Raw genomic sequence first — 19,061 nt, 5'->3', positions numbered from 1 at the left:
TATAGGAAAAACTATAATCGAGTATATATCCGAGTTTACTGAAAAAATGCAATGAGGGAATTTTAAGTGCATACTATCTTGTACAAAATCAGTAACATCAGTGAATGACTACTGTTCGGTATTGCACATTAAGGCCAAATACTGAACCATTCTGATAGTATTTTAGTTAATGAAGTATAGAATCTGGATACCACACTGGAAAAAATGTTTTAGACTCAACAGGTTAATCAGCAACTAAGCATAGGAGTTCACAATCTAAATGCAAAAAATGAGCAGTATATGACTACAGGACAATTATATTTTTAGCCTGGAAGCATGGTGTTTCTTTTTTGGTGCAATAGCATGATTGATTTCCCAATAATTACATTACATCAGTTGGATATCCTGTGGCTTATGTAATAAACCAGAGTGAATGCAAACAATTTAACTCATTGAGAAAAACCATTCCATATATTGGTAAACACAGATCAATACGCGTTTAACACTGGTCATGTCAGTGGTCGCTTTGTGCTATATGTTATATTATTTCCTGAGGTTTACTGCACCATGTTTACTGTATTCTTCTGATATCTGAGTTCTTTCAACAGGAATCACATGTACTAGATCAATAAAACAGAAACCATCAAATGTATCAATATGCCAAGAAAAAAACAGACACGAGGAGAAAGCACTGACCCTTACAACACACATTTAGATTAATCAATATCTAAGTAAAACAAGTTATGTATGAATTTATTAAAATGTATGATTTACAAAATCCTTTCCCCTCTAATTTGGTAAACCATGAATAGTTCTGGGACCAAAATCATAATTACAATTAAGGACCCGAAATTGTTAAACTGGCTACTTGCACTAAGAGCTTGTATGAACTGGAAGTGTGTTGTACTGCATCTCTGCAGAAATCAGGAGATAAGCTTGTAATTGCTAGGTAAACCAACCAGGACCACTCATTTAACAGATAATTTGACATTAACCAAGTTGGTTGGTGCTGCTCTTTCTCTGAACAGGATATGATCTAGCAATGTAAAATGGATATTTCCAGTACTTCTCTTTACTGTGAAATGGAAGGATATTTTATACAGATTTTATTATTTTAGGCAAAGTCAGGTAAGACTATATGGGAAAAAAAATAGTAAGGAGACATGATTTTATTGTATATTATGCACACGTTCAAATGCCACTTTTTCCTATGTGTCTGGTTCACATCTCTGTGATGTTTTTAATAAGAATTATTGTGGCATCAAGTCAATGTCAAACTCCTTATGACCACAATGTTATTTCTTCAGGATTTTTTCTGTTTGACTCTCCTATCCAAACACGACTGCCATGACTGCCTTCTCCAATAATCTGGGCTTCCAGTGAAACATTGGTCTTGATTTGCTGAATGATCGATTTGTTCGGTTTTCTTGCAGTTCATAGAATTCTTTGCCAACCCCAAAGCTTATAGGCATCAATACTTTCTCTGTCTTGCTACTTCACTGACAAACTTTTACATTCATAGAGAGTGACAGAAAATCCCATAGCCAGAACAATTTTGGTTTTAGTATTTATAGACAAATCAGTTTTTTTTAATGATCTTTCTCTAGGTCTTTTATCATTGCTCTACCAAGACCATGTATCAAATTTCTTGACAGCTGTATTCTTTGCTGTTAACATTTAAACCAAAGCAGCTGAAGCTGTTTTATTTTAATGTATTTGACATCAGTTTGGAAATTAGCTTCAGATAAGTGTGAATCCACTTAAACTCATTCTACTGCAATGTGAGCACATGGGTGCGAATGGGCCCAAATATCTATTTTATTTTACTGCAACATATCGGGACAGGCAAATATGCTGAAGAGGTATGAACTGTGATCATGGAGGTTCCTGGTCCATAAAATATTAGATGCTTCTAAAATGCTGCAAGGAACCCTTTTGGATTAAACATTTTAGTGGATGTCCACATAGTCCCTGCCATTGGACAAAATTGAATTGTTATTTTATTCTGAAATCCTTAATAATGTAAACCTACGTGTAACTCTTACAATACAAGATATATACAGGTCTTTACTTCATCATCAAGTGATATCTTAGAGTGTGTCGCCGTCCTTACCACCTATTAAACACAATGCTTTTAAATTTAACAGTGGCCTCTACCAAACATTTTGATTCCTTTAAATGAATTAGAATTTATTTTAAACATATTCTAATTCTGTAGCTGCAAATAATTTCCTTAATTATTAAGGAAATTATTAAAACATTTTGGATTTTGATCACTTTTTGTCTCTGTCACAAACTTTAAAAACATTCAAAAAACCTCTATCAGCGTACCCTGTCCAGTATCAAACCCCCAGTGGGTCTCCTTGGAAATCCATGCAGCCACGCCAGTGTCGGTTGAGGCACTATTGTGGATCCCCTATTGACAGCGATGGCATATATCAATCCTATTTTGGGACATTCACTAAGAGTCCGGGACTCAAAAAAATCAGTAGGGAGGCTCAATTCATCACAAACCCCATTGGCCTGCATTATTGTGAATCCATTGTTTGTACCGGGGATTGAGGAACCGAGACAATTCAGCTGGTGGGTGGCGAAAGATCACTTTAATAATCCATTTGGGATACTTCCCTTTATAATATTTAGAAACAAACAACGAAGCTTGCAAGTCGGAAATTTTTCACTACCTACAAATTAACACTTTGCACAGGTCATGTTGGGGGGGGGGGGTCTTCTGGCCCCTTCAACATGACCTGGTTTGAACAGTTATATGTACAGGACCCTCAAGTTAAGGGAATGCTCTCAGCTTTGTATAGTGACAAAGTACAGAAATCTGTGTCCACTCTGTCCTATATACCCCATTGGAGAGGCGATCTGGGCATGTCACTAGAGCAGGAGGACTGGGAAAAATGTTGGCACACTGTAGCATTATTGCATCGGCGGCGGAAACCAACTACAAATAATGATGTGATGGTATATGGTACCCATACATTTGGCAAAGATTAAACCCACCTGCTCTGGCCATTGTTTCAGGGGATGCAGAACAGCGGGAACACTATACCACTATTGGTGGGAATTTCCCAAGGTGAAAAGATTTTGGACACGTATATATCAAATGGCTTATACCATAGTGGGACGTTCTTTCCCTAAAAGTTCAGCGGAGGCGCTTCTCAACTTGAAGCCTTTGGTTTGGTGACCTACCTGTTCACATCAGCCAAAATGGTATTGGATAAGGTGTGGTGGTCTGCTATTCCAACAGTGACACAAGTAAAAAATAAAATGTTTCTTCATTTTGTGAATGATAAAATGAGGGCTATACTTACAGATCCCATGTCCAGATTTTAGGGGGTTTGGACCCATGGGATGGGACTGGTCATTAATATCTATATGACTACTAGTATATATTTTGGTGTATTCTAGCCAACTGTGGGACATGACCCCTCTTTCCTTTCCCCCTATTCCAGGGGTGTCAAACTCTGGCCCACGAGTCATATCTGGCCCGCAAGGTCCTTTTGTTTGGCACCCCAAAGAGTTCTGAAAATTATTTGCATCTGGCCTGCCACTACGTATTGCAACGAGTGTTGCCGCTACTACAATTCCTGGCATCACTTGCGTCTCTAGAGCAGCGGCCTGTTCTGTTCCATAGACGCAAGTAATGCCGGGAATTGTATATTCAGCATCACTCGCATCTATGGAACAGTCGTCTGTTTAATAACAATAGTCACTTTCAGTACCAGAGAGGTTTATCTACAAGTTTGGAAAAGAGAAGGTAAGGCTGGAGTTCAGCTCCAGTTATAACTTCTGACCCCCATAACTTTGAAGGTCAGCCATGATGGAAAGTAGAATAATTTGAATGGTAAAGTTGCAGCTGCTGTGCAGTGCGGAATGTGGGGGCAGAGGTGCTAGAGAAGACTTGAGGGTGGCTGTCAGAGAACATGGTGCAAATAAAGGGAAGGGGATGGAAGAACCAACAGAGAATGAAGTGTGGGTGGTATGGGTACATTATGCAGGGTATGTGGTGTGGATGATTCGAAATGGTTAAATATAGAGCTCTGACATAATGAAGTGCAGAGTTGTGGCTGCCAAAAAAGTAAATACAATTTTAAAAAATTCTTAGGCCCCTTTCTCTATTATTGGCTTGTTCCAGAATAAATGTTAAGCAATACCTCTCTGTTTCCATATTAAAATGTTTTATATTTAATGAGAAGGAAAAACTTTTTTTTCAGAAAATTTCAAGTTTGGCCCCCGAATTGGTCTAAGTTTTTAATTTCAGCCCTCTGTGTATGTGACTTTGACACCCCTGCCCTATTCCTATATTGTTAGTGTCTTATGTTTTGTGTTTCCTGGTGGTCTTTGGGGCCTCAGGGTATATTATTTGGTGACCATATGAAATGGGATCCCTGGATCCATAGTTTTAAGAAACTGCTAGTGTTATGGGCGATATGGATCTGTTGCAATTTATTGTTTAATGTATAATCCTATTTTTCTCCTTTGCATACTGTGAATTGATATATTGTTTGATACTTGAGCTTTGTAATTTACCAATATGTATATTTTTTGTAAAATTTAATAAAAACGTATAGAAACTAACATTCAAAACATGCTGTACAGACACTTATAATGATAGTTTACAGTGGAAGCCCCCTTCACTGTTCCTTGCATTAAAAAAAACTGTAAATGTTACATACTCATAACCCCTTTACACAGAAAGCTACACATCTAACACTGGTACTATGTATGCTACGTACACCTGACCCCTGCACTATGTAGATTACATACATGCAACCCCTACACTTTAGCTACACTGTCATTGTGCAGTGTACAGTGTCGGTTTGAATGCCCCAAATCCTTTACAATCCTAGCAAAGCCCCTGGAGAGGGGGGTCCATCCAAATATTTGCTGGGTTGGGTTTGTAGTAATGCCTGTGCTTCAGTTCCCATTGTATCCATTTTTACATTAATAGTTTACAGAATCTTTTGATGCCTAACCTAATACTTAAGAAGAATGGCTTATGATGCAGAATCGAAAAAACGTAAAGTGTAGGTTGAAGGAACCATAGATGAGGTGTTTCTTAATTCATAATTTTTATGTTTATCAAAAGTACATTTTATGTTTTATCAAAAGTACAGAACAAAATTCAAAAGATCATAAATACTATATATTAATACAATGAATATAGTATACCCCTAATTAATTCATCAGGGTGTTTATAATCCTAAAGTACTAGACATAGTATGCTGTCATAGGGAATGATAGAGGTACAGTCGCTGGGTTGATATCAGCGTTATTGGTTTCTTGTTTTGTATTAAACCGTATGGTGTCTTAACCTGACGTGTTTCGCCAATTTGGCTTCTTCAGGGGTAATAATTATCATGGTTATTAAATAGTTGAGAAATAATATGAGGCTGTGCCCAGGAGAGGATATAGGTGGTAAATATCGTCAAGGGATCAACTGTGCATACCTTGTGCTGGTAAGACTTACTCTTCTCTTACTTCTTCTCTTATTTCTCTTACTTCTCCTGGACAAGAAGTGAAAAGGACTCTCCACAACACACCAACAACTGAAAAATAAACTCATATGGGTTTCATACTTGTAGTATAAACTCGCTCCCTTGCTGGCTGGCTCATTGAGTTGTCACTTTCTTGCAGCTCTTTTGCTAGCAATTGAAACATTGTGATGAGCTACTATCATTTAAAAGGGAGCCTGTAGCTTACCCTTCTGGCTTGATAAAAATCCTATGAAGATCATATTAGTCATTGTTTTCTTCTGATTTTCATACTGATGATTTAATTTCCAGAGTGTGGACTGTGAAAACTTTTCAATGCGGCTATCTTACACTTTTGGGTTTACCAGAAAGCATGTCACCCTCTAATCACTTTGGTCCCTCTTGTTTCCCCAATGGCACTATAGGACACAGTGTTTGGGGAAGGAACCCCAATGCACAGCAGGATGTGTTGAACAGAAGCATAAACAAGGTGCCACCTAATTGGTTTCCTAAAAGACACCCTGATTAAGAAATCAGGGGTATACTATATTCATTGTATATATATATATATATAGTATTTATGATCTATTGAATTTTGTTCTGTAATTTTGATTAAACATAAAAAGGATTTCCTTAAGAACCACCTCATCCATGGTTTCTTTAACCTACACTGTACTTTCTGTATTATCTTTAACTGTATTCTAAAGGGCTGTCTTCCCTCCTTCCCTTTTCTCTTATACTTTATGATGCAGAATATTCAGAATCTCATTAGAGCTATATCATGTAAATAACACCTATAAGATGAAGTATACGATACTTTTTTATCATAATGTCTGCAGCAAATGTCCTAGAAAATTAAAGCCTTGATCTCAGCATTAAGTGATAATTATCTAACAAAGGGAGCTATGCAAAAGCAGCTTAGAAGAAAAATTAAGTCTTTGGCACTAGAGATATTAACCCATTGTACTTCATGGAAGCTGTGCTAACAATAACTGCTAAACACATTTACTGTGTGCAGACCTATTTGTTGAATAGCCACATTCTGTTCCCCTATAAAAAAATCTTTAAAGCTTAATCGTTAGTCAGATGTAGTGTTTTAAATGGAATTAACTGCAGAAGCCATATTTATTAGCCGGTTAGTTTCAAACATATTTTACACAATGCTGATTTTAATTTTTTTGGTAAAAAGTCAAGAATAATGTTTTCACAGAATAACAAATATTAGGGGTTTTATCCAAACAAATAGCATAATACAGAGAAAAAATGTGAACTGTCTAAAAAACGTAAAATATTGTTTTTTATGTGCCCCATTTATAGATGGTTTATTAGTTCATTTAGGGGGACGTAAAATAGAGGAATGTTTATCAATTTTTAAAGTTACCTAATGCTACCTCCCTACTACATACTACTACTCCCCAGTCCCATGAAGCCACCCAAAACATTTGTAATTCTGTCCATTTAGGTATATGATCTAGGCAACCCTGCCCGACAGAATAAACCGGCAAATAAGCTTGGTAACCTGATGACTGGACAACACAGGGGCAGAGCATATTGAAGTCATTATACTGCTTCCTCTTCTTTTCCCACTTGCTAGTACACCTTGAGAAATAGAAATGAAACACGTTCCCTGTGTTATGGAAATAGGGTAAGGGTAGGTAATATATAGTCTTACCACATGTGTCCTAAGCAACAATGGGGTACAAAGATGAACTGTGGACAAGGAGGTGCAAAGGTGACAAGTGAAAGGTTGTTTTAAGGGCAACTTTTCCTTAAAGGAGGTGATTTTTGTTTGTGGTAACAGGGATAGAAGGATATTTTTGTGCAGAGTAATTGAATTATTGCTTCTGAGCGTTGCTGTGGTTTTGCTTATTCCTGAGCCAAGCTCTCCGGATATTCCTGAGCCAGAACTTAATGCTAGACTGTACATTACATACCCCTGACTATTGCATGTTTTAAACTGGGCTGTGTGTCTGCACCCTGGGGGCCTACTGGACCTACTCCTGCACTCTGTACATTGGGCTATAGGTTCAATAGTCATGACCCCTCTGTATCCTGGAAATGCAACAGTCAGGACTGTACAAAGTGCTCTTTACTGTAGTCATAATACTAACGTAGAACTGGATAAGGTAAAACTCTGCAAATTTCCCTGAAAGGAAGACAATGACAACAGCCAAATGTAAAAATAGTCTAATGAAGAGGTTTCCAAACCCCAGTCCTCGGCCCGCTAGTGGGCCGTGGCCATCTGACACGTGGGCCATGGCTCTGGCCGGTGCACCCACCTGTGGGGTCAGAAAAAGGACCTCACTTGGGGGGGCACACCAGCCAGAGCCGCAGACCATGTCTCCCAGAGACATCGCAGGCTCAGGGAGGTGGGTTGTGTCTTTGAACACAACCCGCCCACTCACCCATCACAGGCTCACACCTGCAATTTGATAGTGGGCGGGTTCTTGCATCATGACACACCGCTCCCAGCGCATGCATGGTCCGGAGTGCCTGCATTTAGTAGTCCGCAATGGGCAAAAGGTTGGGGAGCATAGTTCCACAGCATAATAGACAAATATGTATATTCATCATCAAGGCAACAACATGTTTTTCTCTGTATTTAATTGTTCACAAATTCACATTTTTTGCTGAGCTTGTGGTATATCTGTCTGCTTTCTTCTCTAGACAGGGGAGTGTTAAAGAGATTGAGTTCCCTTCACAAAGCTAGAATGATTGTTTGCAGTAATTATAAATTAATAATAAGATATATTGTGCTGAATATAAAGATTGCTTTGTCAAATAAACATGCATTATATCTCAGTGAATTAAACCAGTGCATACATAATGGTAGAATTATTGTAAGCTTCTACAGAGCTACCAACATTTCCCAACCAGTAATGGTTTGACCTGCCAAAGCATTTTTCCCTTTGCATACAGAAGTTCTGTTGATATCACAAAATTCACTGTCCAGAAAACTTTTGGTTTAAGCAATGAGGTCATATCTGCAATGTATCTTGTACTGAATATAGTGAGGCCAGTGACTGACAAGGAGAGAAGTTTTGGCAGACTTGTTCCTATCATGATTGTTTACCCATTGATTAGTTGTTATTAAAAGAGTCTGCAGCACAGATGATGCCCTCTTTTTCTATACGCCTAACATAAAAACCTAGTAAAGCTAGTCTGCTAATTCTCTCGGTAGAACAGTTTACCCTGCTCTTTCCCCCAGCAGTAATTTGAAGTTTTGCATGCTTTTCATCTACAATAAAAGGAGCTCTATATCTACGAATAGGGTGCTCTGTAAGGAACTCTGGGAGTGGGAGCAAGGTGTGCTGTGAGCTAATAAGAAAGCCAAATTGAGTGACTTCCATCCATGTGCTAGAAACTGTGAAGAGGAATTGCTCCATAAAACCTAAACAACTTGGCTCACTGGAGGCATTTTATTGAAACCTGATTTACTGTGGTTTGTATATATGAATTCATAAATGTCCAGCTGGACATAAATTTACTTTAAGACCAGAAAATGTATGACGCAAGGCAGGAGGGGTAGCTTTTAGGAATTAACCAAACAGATGTTTTCTACTAAAGAAATACTTTGTAGTAATGTATAAGATATAACTAGAAAATCATTGTGCAAGTTAAGTTATTTAGGCTGCTTCTAGCTCTGTAAGTTATGCAGTCATTAAAAATATCTACATGTGTTATAGCGTACATGCACCTACATAAATGTGTGCTATTACAGTGTAATGAAATACAGGATAATGGGATTTGCAGCACCACTAGGTTTCTCAGCATGGAAACCCCACAGTAAGAGAACAAGATAATTATCACCTTGAGTTGATGAGTGCATTTGTTTTCACAACTATTTTCAGATTCTTCATTCGCTTTACAAGCTAATCTGTGGATGTGTTCATTCTTTGCAGTATTTTTTGTATTGCAATGTATGTTGTATAAATATTTTAGGCCTAAATGTAGTGGAACAATGACAAAGCTACTATTACTAATGGAATAGTTTTCCAGTTTAGAAAGTGGTAATTTTTGTATTGCAATGGCTTGTTAATCTTTCTTAAAGATATATATTATTTTAAAGGTGAACTTCAGGCTGAACTTCCTTTAAAGTATTTAAACCATTTTTTATACCAACAATATTCAGTAACAGCCTCCCTTACCCAGCTGAATTCATTGTTATAAGAACATCTGTGACACCCCTACTGATGAACAAGACTGGTCACATAATCTGCACTCTCCTGAGCCAAACAGTTTTCTTACCAGCCTTGACGTGTTGACTTCATAATGTCAGAGCTGTAGGCACCACCTGACTCTCTGGAGAAAGCCTTTCCCAGCAAATACTGTATATCAAGACAGTGCTTAACCCAGAATTTTTTTTAAGCCGGGTGGGAAGAGATTGTAGGCGGGTGGAAGCCCATGATTTATGACCCAAATCTTCAGTAACGACCCAAAACAGCCGGGTGGTTGCTGAAAAGTGCCGGGTGGTGCACCCAGCTAAAATGGGCTGGGGAGAACACTGCAAGAGGTGACATGGGTGCTGTCTGAACTGTCCCTAAACAGTGCTAAAGAGAGGGCTGTGATGCTCTATGTCTACTCATTTACTAGATTTTCCCAGCTCAGCCACACAACACAGTCTTGTTTGGCAGGGGAGGAGACCTAATTTTTCTCTGCTGTGGTTTAATAACACACAGGTTTTCTTTCATCTCCACCATGTGACTGGACAGTAAACAGAGAAACAGTACACCAATGAGCTTATCTATCTGTGTTTCTGCTCCCCTCTGTTTTCAGCATATTCCCTATTAACACATGACCACTACACCAATACTGGTTGGCTTATTATGCTCTGTTCCATTCTGAACTCTGCTGTACAAGGGATTGCTTGTAGTTGATTTGGGGACCCAAACAACCCAATGGACACTTTTTTCATGATTACCACAAAAAAAAGCATACTCGGCCGCAAAAAAAAATAATGAATGGACTGCATACACTAATTGAATGGAGTCGCTGATCCCCAGTATGCGGAGTATGGAATGGTCAGTATGTATTGACCATTTGCTGCTTTTGAAATCCTGATCTCCAGGGAACAATGTGGCCATTATGATTTGAAAAGAGAAGAACACAAAAGCAGTGATTTTTATCTCAGATCACCACTCTTTAAAATTACTTTACAGTTAAGATCCTAAGCAATAATTTTTAATAAATAACGTGTATTTCCAGGAAGGGGAACTCTCAGCATCACAGGCAAATATAAAATGCTTTTTAGCAGTGCAGACATAAGTTGGAGCACTTGCCTTTTGTTTTTTGCTTGTTTCCTGTTGCAGATTTTCCCTCATTAACTGTAACTGTCATTAGAACAGCAAAAAAAGGTAATTTCAGTAATAAATAGTTGATATCCTTTTCTGACCAGTGACAAAACTTTCCCTATCAACCTTTTGTGTACTATTGCACATTGTCATCTAAGTAGAAAAAGACAGGTGGTGCAGTATTGACATATCTCTCATTTACTTCTTGGCTTGGGGTCCTGTTAATAATAATAATGATAATAATAGCTCACATTTAAAAAGAAATTTACAGTGCAACGGAATGCTGACATTAACCTTTAACATAATCTGGGATTTACCTTTTCACTTGGAACAGTTACATTCACATAGTTGCCATATAACTGAATGCTGTGTGTGATGAAGTATGTCCAAGCAATTTCTCAATGTCTGCCCTCAGCTGACCTTCCGTCTTCTCCCAAGTAACCTACAAGTCCTCTCTGGACTGCTTTGTAACCGCTTCTGACGCTTCAAATTCTCTTCTGGCTACTTGTCAATCTTACTTTCCCCTCTACATTATCAGTTGCTCTTACATTTTGCTACTTCTCGGTTATGCTTCTTCATCATTTATATAGTGAATACATGAATACACATGCAAAATGTAAATTAATTCTATATTTCTTAGTTCAATTGCTTTTCTATACCCTTTCTCATTCTATTTGCATGCATAAAAGGAGTAAAAAAAAAACTGAATTAAAATTAAATTTACATTTTTACAGTCTGAATTAATCAATGCACTGTAATCAGTATATATGTTTCAGTTTGTAAATGTCATGTTTTATGAACCAGTGTCATACATTAGCGCAAGCACTGTGCATTTGTGTCCTTGAACAGACACCTTGTGTATTGCTTTATAGTCAGTTCAAGCTATTGGAAAAATAAACAATGCTCGGTTGTGAGTATTAATAAACTATGCTAATAATGTCTTCCGTCTATTTTCTGAATGTGAAATATGAGATAGTTAGGTATCATTTTCACCTGCTGGCAAAGTACCTATAAAAGTTTAAACACTTGTGTTTGTATGCCTATAAAACACTGTCAAATGTGCAGAAATAATAGTGTCAACCCTGTATATACAAGGGCAGCTTCCCTGCGTTCCTCAAAGTGAAAACTTAATCACGGCTTGAAATTTAGGGCCTTTTCCAATATGACCTAATTCACCCAACACTCATGGCCTGTTTTAATGTTTTCCCCACTTTTCCCCAAAAGGCATTTGAGAAGTAATTCCCTCAAACTCTTTCTTAAAGAGTAACAGATGAAACTTTGCTGAAGTTTTAATGGTAGGCCACAAGGACCTGTACCAAGAATCCTAGAAGTATGGATCCTAGCAGAAGTGTGAAGTGGTTAGTGAATATGATCAGTCAATAGGTAGAAAGCAATGGTGGCCAGATTTTTAGGGGATAAGTCCTAGGTCATCATCTATCAGAGTAACCAACACTAAGGAAGAAGCCTCCTAAGGTTAAATTCTAGCAGAAATGTGAAGTTGTTATACGTTTATTAGTTTAAAAGAGTTTTTTTTTTTACAGGTTATCCTACAATGACATCATATCTCCTATTCTGTAACACACTTTCCAGCATAGTAATATTCTGATACAACTGTTTTCTTTTATCCACTGCAAAATGTAACAAATGTATCATATTACTGTACATGTTACAGAGTAAGAGATACTTGTTGGCCGGGCATCTTCCTAATGATTGCAATGAGTCTGCAATCATTGAATAGAGTGTGCAATCTCCGGGGCACTTCAGGGTAATTAACCTGTAGTGCCTTGAGGATAGTAGTGGAACTGCAGAATTTATCTGCAGTTCAGTTCCCACAGTCACATGAACGTGGGAATTTTGCGGTCACAGCTGTGACTGCAGGCAATCCCCAGGCACTAAAGGTTGAATGGGGACAAGTTTCCTCATTCATCACATCTAGTGCCCTGTGTTCTTGTATAAAGCAATCAGGATCACTGTTGCAGTCCTGTAGTATGTGTTCCTGGTAGAGTTTCTCTATTCAAGAACACAGGACTCCCTGTGTTCTTGGATAGAGAATCTCTATCCAAGAACACATACAACTAGTAAAGGGCTGCAAGAGCAATCTGATTGCTCTTGCAGCCCTTAACAGTCCCTAAAAAACCAATCGAATAGCTGTCGAATGGAATAGTGAGATATTTCGTGAACACTACTAATATGTACCACAATAATGCAATATAGGGGGAAATAACTTAAAAGAAACAGCACTTTCTGGAAAATATTTTTTTATCCTGGTGCGTTAGCTTTGTGAATTGAGCCTCGTTCTCCCGACTATCTAAGAAAGTAAAAGACAACTTCAGCAAAAAAAAAAAGTCACGTGATACACGCCTGCTCTGTCCTCCAGTATTCTGGAATATTAAAAATCCTATAAATGAACAGGTAAAGTGCCAAGGTTTTTTTTATGAATTATTTTTTTTCCAGTAATAAAAACAAAGATGAACAGCAAATGCAACATACTACAATAAAAGTATAGCAACACCTATAATAGTTAAAAAGGACAATTGAGATGCCAAGGCAGATCTTCCACTTAAAGGATTGTTGCACCTTGTTGCATACATCCATACAATATAATTTCCTATATGGGATGGAATTAATGTTGAACTTTTGACCCAATCCAAAGATTTTCAATGCAGTAACTGTGACAAAGTTATTGCCCCCTTTTCCTACCCAAAGGGCCAGAACAATAATAATAATAACAACAATATTTAAAAATATACTGTATTTCATCTTTTAACTTGAACTTGAAATATATTTGATCTGCATACTAGACATTTTCTCCCTGAAAACTTTGAGATTGAGTCTCTTTTTAAATTACGCAGTATATAAATACAGTGACGCTGCTTTGGTGTAGATTGAAAATTCACCTAAACCACAGCATTAAGCAGATTGTAAGCTTAAAGAAAATACAATTTAAGTGGACATACCACTAAGAAACTATGTAATCCGCCATTGCTGAACCCATTTCAAACAATGCAAATTGCCTGGAAGTAAAGCTGTTTTTTAGGTTTCAGTAGTGTCAGTTACAGACATGAAAGCAACCTGCAGATAATAACCATGTGCCAGGTTTTGTGGCAATTAGCTGAACAACTAATCTGCATAATCATGCTGGGTCAGAATTGAAAGGGCATTAACCTCCATGGTGTAATGATTATTTTGTATTTTTACTCGGTACATTTGATATGTAAAAATACTTACAATTTAAAATTTCCTGCCAGTCCTGCCCCCTGAACGCATACCGCCTGGCCCCATACAAGTCGCATATATGGCCGGCATCTGCATCCCTTAGCCTTGCGTCTTCAATGCTCGAAGGCCAGGAAGCGAGGCTAGGGTAGGCAGATGTCGGGCATCGCCGGTGGTACGCTGGTTTTGGCTGGGCACGACCAAGTGGACCTAGATGCCAGGATGCCGTTGGCTCAACCATGTAAGTCCTCAATACCACCCCCAGTGTGGCTTGGGGTTACTGTTTTCTGTAATGAAATTTCACCCCGAGCTACACTTGGGAACACCGCCAGGGGGGTTAAAGACTAAAGAAAGACAACCAACTAGGCAACCTATATGTTTTGGAATCAGGTCAGAAATGGCAGTTTATATAATCTCCTCCCCCTTCTCCAACACACACTGGTCTTTGGGTACCTATTCCAGTCTCTAGAGGTAATGTGTGGCCTGCCAGACCCGGTGAGGGTGCATGCATGCCAGTGGAACCGCCACTTCCTGTGGCCTGGGAGCTACCTTTATTACTTGCCATGCCATGGGACCCCTGATTGGTCAGAGAACAGGGAGGGATTTCTATTGATATCTGTGTAGCTGTTGGGGATTTTGTCTACCTTCTTGTTGCATTACCGTACAAGGAAAGCTGCTTGGCAGGGAAATGGCAAACAACAATAACCCAACAGAGGTCCTAACCTTTTAGTAAAAACCTATGGAAAAACACCTAACTTGCAACCTCTGATCTCACTAAAGAGAGTCTGGGTCACCAAAGAGAGAAAATTGGTTAATCTCTAAAATAAGCATTAAATAAAAAACAGCTTTTTCATCTGAACTTTTCCTCTTTACCATTAAACATGTGCATTATATTCATTATAGTCTTTTATATTATTTCCTTGTAGGTTTGTTTATTAATGGCTCAATCTGAACATGCACATTGTTCCATATTCTTAAACATAACAAAAATTAAAAGTATTATTTGCAGATAGAAACTTTTATCTTGCACAGGTTTTTATTAATTACATAATAATTTTGGACACAGACCTGATGGGCCTGATTTATTAAACCTCTTTAAGGCTGAAGAGGATACACTTTCATCAGTGAAGCTGGGTGATCCAGCAAACCTGATCCAGCAAACTATTTCCTATATTTTTTGGATACAGAAGAATTAGAACCCCTGTCAATTAAAAGGAAATATGAAAACCACAAGGACTAGTAAGCTAAATTATAATACATTTTTGGGTTTAGCCTTGCTTTAAGTTTGTTAATGTTTTCAGCTTTTTACATTTCACCTTTTGGGCTTTTTTTTACCTTTATTTAGATGGTATTTTAGGAGAACATCCAAGCCCTGCCAGCATTATGCTGTTCCATCACACCTGGTGCCCTACCATCAACTGCTTTTAGAATTCTTTGAACCCTCATGTACACAAGCAGTTGTCAGTTTTCTTGGTCGCTATGAAAAGCATCTCAGCAGGGACAGAGCAGCTTTGCACTACTCTGTTCAAAATTAAGAAGTAAAGCTTGGTAAAAGCAAAGCTCAGACAGACTCTTAATGGCCATCTACACTTGTCCTTATAAATCCTTTAAGAAATGGCTAAACATATTTATAGTTTTTCGGCTGGTGGCACAGTATGTGTAAGAGATATATAACTGACTACAGCATCTTTTAGGACAGGGCTGATCAGCTTCAGTACTCGAAGGCCACTAATAAGCCAGGATTTTCATATAAATACAGAAAACATTTTCTATGTTAGAGAATCACAAAAAATGTGCAAGTATCCTAGTCTTCAAGGACTGGAATTCAACAGCCCAGATTTAGACATAGTACATCATCTCGGTACACTGTACAGTATGCTGGAAACATGCTTGGGATTAGTCCAATCCTTACAATAATAATCCATATCTATGAATATGAGTTACTAATTCGGCAAATGTATATGAACTGACCTTCATACCTGCTGTGGGCAGGAATCACTGTTTGTACACATATAGGTGTGATGTGAAGGTGCAGCTTTTGCTCCACCTGCAAGGTGTGGGGCTTCATATTAGGAGAACGCTGCCAGGGTAACATAAGGCCAGCCATTATAATTGTTGTGCCCAGGTGAGCCAGGGGATTCTGTTGGGTGATGGTAGGATATTTCATTAATACGCCTTCCTGGGCAGACGTCTGGATTAGCGAAAGACTGGGTCAGAACACCAGGGATGCTCTCTGTGTCAAGCTCAACAATCACTGATTTACCTAAGACTCAGAGATCACACAATGTGGTGCGATTAATTCTGAAAGGTATCTCAATGGACATGCTGTACAATACAATAAAATACATGTGATGTTACCTGTATTAGGACAAATGTAAGCAGGTGTATTGATGCCATGGATATTCTGCAGGAGGCTAAATGACTGACAAACATTTAAATCTACAGAATCTGGCCATTTAAGAATGGCTACTCAGTGGTAAATCTTTCGTAGAAAATACCAAAATACTGTACAAGATATTATTTGTATGAGAATAGGGACCTGCTCGGACTAGCGCATTGTGTTAAGGTAAAGTTCTGTGATATTGCATCCATTGGTGAGTTGACTTAGCATTCTTTGTAACCCATTGGCACTCAAAACACACCTTACTAATGTTCTATAGTTCAGATATAAAAAATGGCACTAAATTTGTGTGCAATGTACTGCATTAGGGCAGTAAAACGATGTTTATGGCAACTTGCGTCTTGTTTGTCAAATGCAAATTCTTGTGCGTTGACATGCGTTGCATTAGGACGAATGGGCTTCCAATGAACACTAATATGCATAAGAAGAAGCACCGTTTTCTAACAAAAGTGTTAGACCACAGGTACATTGTTTTAGTGAGTTAAACTTTGAATGGCACTATAGTGCGGCAGCACATGTTTTCACATATTGCAGAAATTGGCCTTTATTGTCAAATTTACCGAGGCAGCTTAGGCAAACTGATTTATCTTTTTCTAACACATACTATTCCTTTACATTTATATCAGGCTCCATTGCTTTGGCTACAATAATATTTCAAAAATAGAGGATAGGGTGTACCCCAGAAGTATTGAAGTATTTAAATTTCAATAGAATGGCCTGACCCTTTGCTTGATTAGAACACAGGTATAGGGGACAACAGAAAACAGGATGAAAAAGAATAATATATATATATCGGCTACAATAACTTTTTCACAACTGTGCAAAACTATTTCAAGTCACCCCATCACATTCAGAAAACTTAACCAAACTCGCTAGTAGTCTTATTTTTTCTGAATAATGTCTTTTACTCATTCATTCAATGACTGAACTAAACAGAACATGGCCTGTTCCTATCACAACTGATACTTTACAAAGTTGCACAAGATGTCACTATAAATTTACACTTATCTGTTAACTAAAACACAAATCAGCCCACATTTTCACTATGTAATGTAAGAATGCCATACAACACAAATAGCCACAGACATATTAAACAATGAATAAATGAAAATCCTCATCATGTCATTGCAAAAGCTAACTTGTATATTGATCTAGGCTGCTGCATGCTGCCTAATGAATTGATGCTGGAAGAATAGAGAAGAACAGTCTGTTACCCTCCATCTGCAAGGCAGTGTGTATATTCTGGCTGCTGCTCATTGATGACTCTGGTTGTTGAAGGTGACTTTTCCTTGCTTCGCCTAAGGGCTCCCCAAATGATATCCCAGTCCCTGGGGAAATCAGTGCTGGTGCTCAGTGCACAAGTGAATAATTTACAGGTGTCTGGTGTCAGTGTCCCTGTCTCCACCCTGGGCTCTGTCCTGTGCTGCAGCTGCTGCCTTGGTGCTTTTCTCCAATAGCAAAGCAGGGCATCTATTAATACAAATACCAGCTGGCCCTTATCCAGTCTGTACAGAATGGGAGGATAAAAAAGTCCAGACCAGATGGCCAGGAGGGAGGGACAGTAACACTTAAAGCTGCAACACACAAAGATAGCACTGACCTATGCTGCACTAAGTTTTCATGTTGGAATGCTTTCAAGCTACCTGCCTATAATACTGTACTCTGCAATTTCTGGAATTTGAAGTTAAACAACTACTATAATGAAGAATATTGTATTCACCTAACCAAATGTGAATATTACATGTAATAATAGTTTTCAGCATATCATTTTTTCATTTTTATTGCATTTTTGCAGACTAAGCTATCCTGCAGAAAAAAAATGACAGAGGGTCAGAGAAACTGTGTCATTGCTAGGGATGCTTAAAAAGGAACTAAAATGAAAAGTGCCAGAAAAAAAAAGGGCAGTCCGATCCGTCCGGGGGTGTCCTGCATTGGGATCCCAAGGCGCCACCATCTTCTCCTCTTCTTCCTGGTTCTTCATCCTACGTTACCAGACCCAGACACGAGATCCAGTGACGTAGGATGGGAAAAAAAAGTGCTGATCTCACCAGGCATGCGTGAGATCCGCAAATTTATCTTTATGCGCAAAAAGGCTCCTTCTGTGCATGCCTGAGCATCCTAGGCCTTTTTCGTGCCTAAGAGCACCCAAGAGCCTCCCAGGATGCATGACGTAGGTATTTCAGGAGGCTATGTGCTCCTATTCATTAATTAGAATTATAGGGTGGTGCTGCACCTTTTTTTTTAAATAAAAGGGTGTTGCACTAAAAAAAAAAACTTTTATGTAAAGTGAAATTTCTGAGTAGGTACGCTTTAAGCTATTAAAGCAACAGTGATTTTTTTTTTAATTTTAGTTAAAATGTAAAAAAAAGTTGATTCCTGAAAACATACCTGATGGTGTAAACGTTTGTTTCAGCTGTGCTCACTGACATATTTGCTGGTCAGTTTGGTCTTTCAGTAAATGTGAAAAAATAAAATAGAACTAATTGCATATGGAATTAAAAAGGGATTAATGTTAAACACTGTTACTAGATGTTTTAACAGTATTTGGTTATAAATAAGAAAAAAAAATTCATACCAACAGCCCTTTGACTGTTTGAGTCCCAGGAACCATATTTAAATTGTACACAGTTGTACAAATTGTATTTGCCCCTACACAGTTTTAAAATTATGATGTTAATCTTCATTTATTTAACA

General features: G+C 38.2%; 1 protein-coding gene across 1 annotated transcript in view; it reads right to left on the bottom strand.

The window, feature by feature from the left end:
- GADL1 (glutamate decarboxylase like 1) overlaps positions 1-17,812 on the bottom strand; it is a 150,903-nt gene extending 133,091 nt beyond the window's left edge. The window contains exon 1 of the mRNA XM_072412378.1: positions 17,582-17,812. Within this exon, the coding sequence (XP_072268479.1) occupies positions 17,582-17,624 (43 nt within the window). The 5' untranslated portion in view covers positions 17,625-17,812. The remainder of the gene's footprint in view (positions 1-17,581) is intronic.
- Between the last annotated feature and the right edge of the window lie 1,249 nt (positions 17,813-19,061).

The sequence above is a fragment of the Pyxicephalus adspersus genome, chromosome 5 (genome assembly GCF_032062135.1).
Source record: "Pyxicephalus adspersus chromosome 5, UCB_Pads_2.0, whole genome shotgun sequence".
NCBI lineage: Eukaryota > Metazoa > Chordata > Amphibia > Anura > Pyxicephalidae > Pyxicephalus > Pyxicephalus adspersus.
The sequence above is the reverse complement of the archived record's forward strand: the minus strand, read 5'-3'. Positions and strand labels throughout refer to the sequence as shown.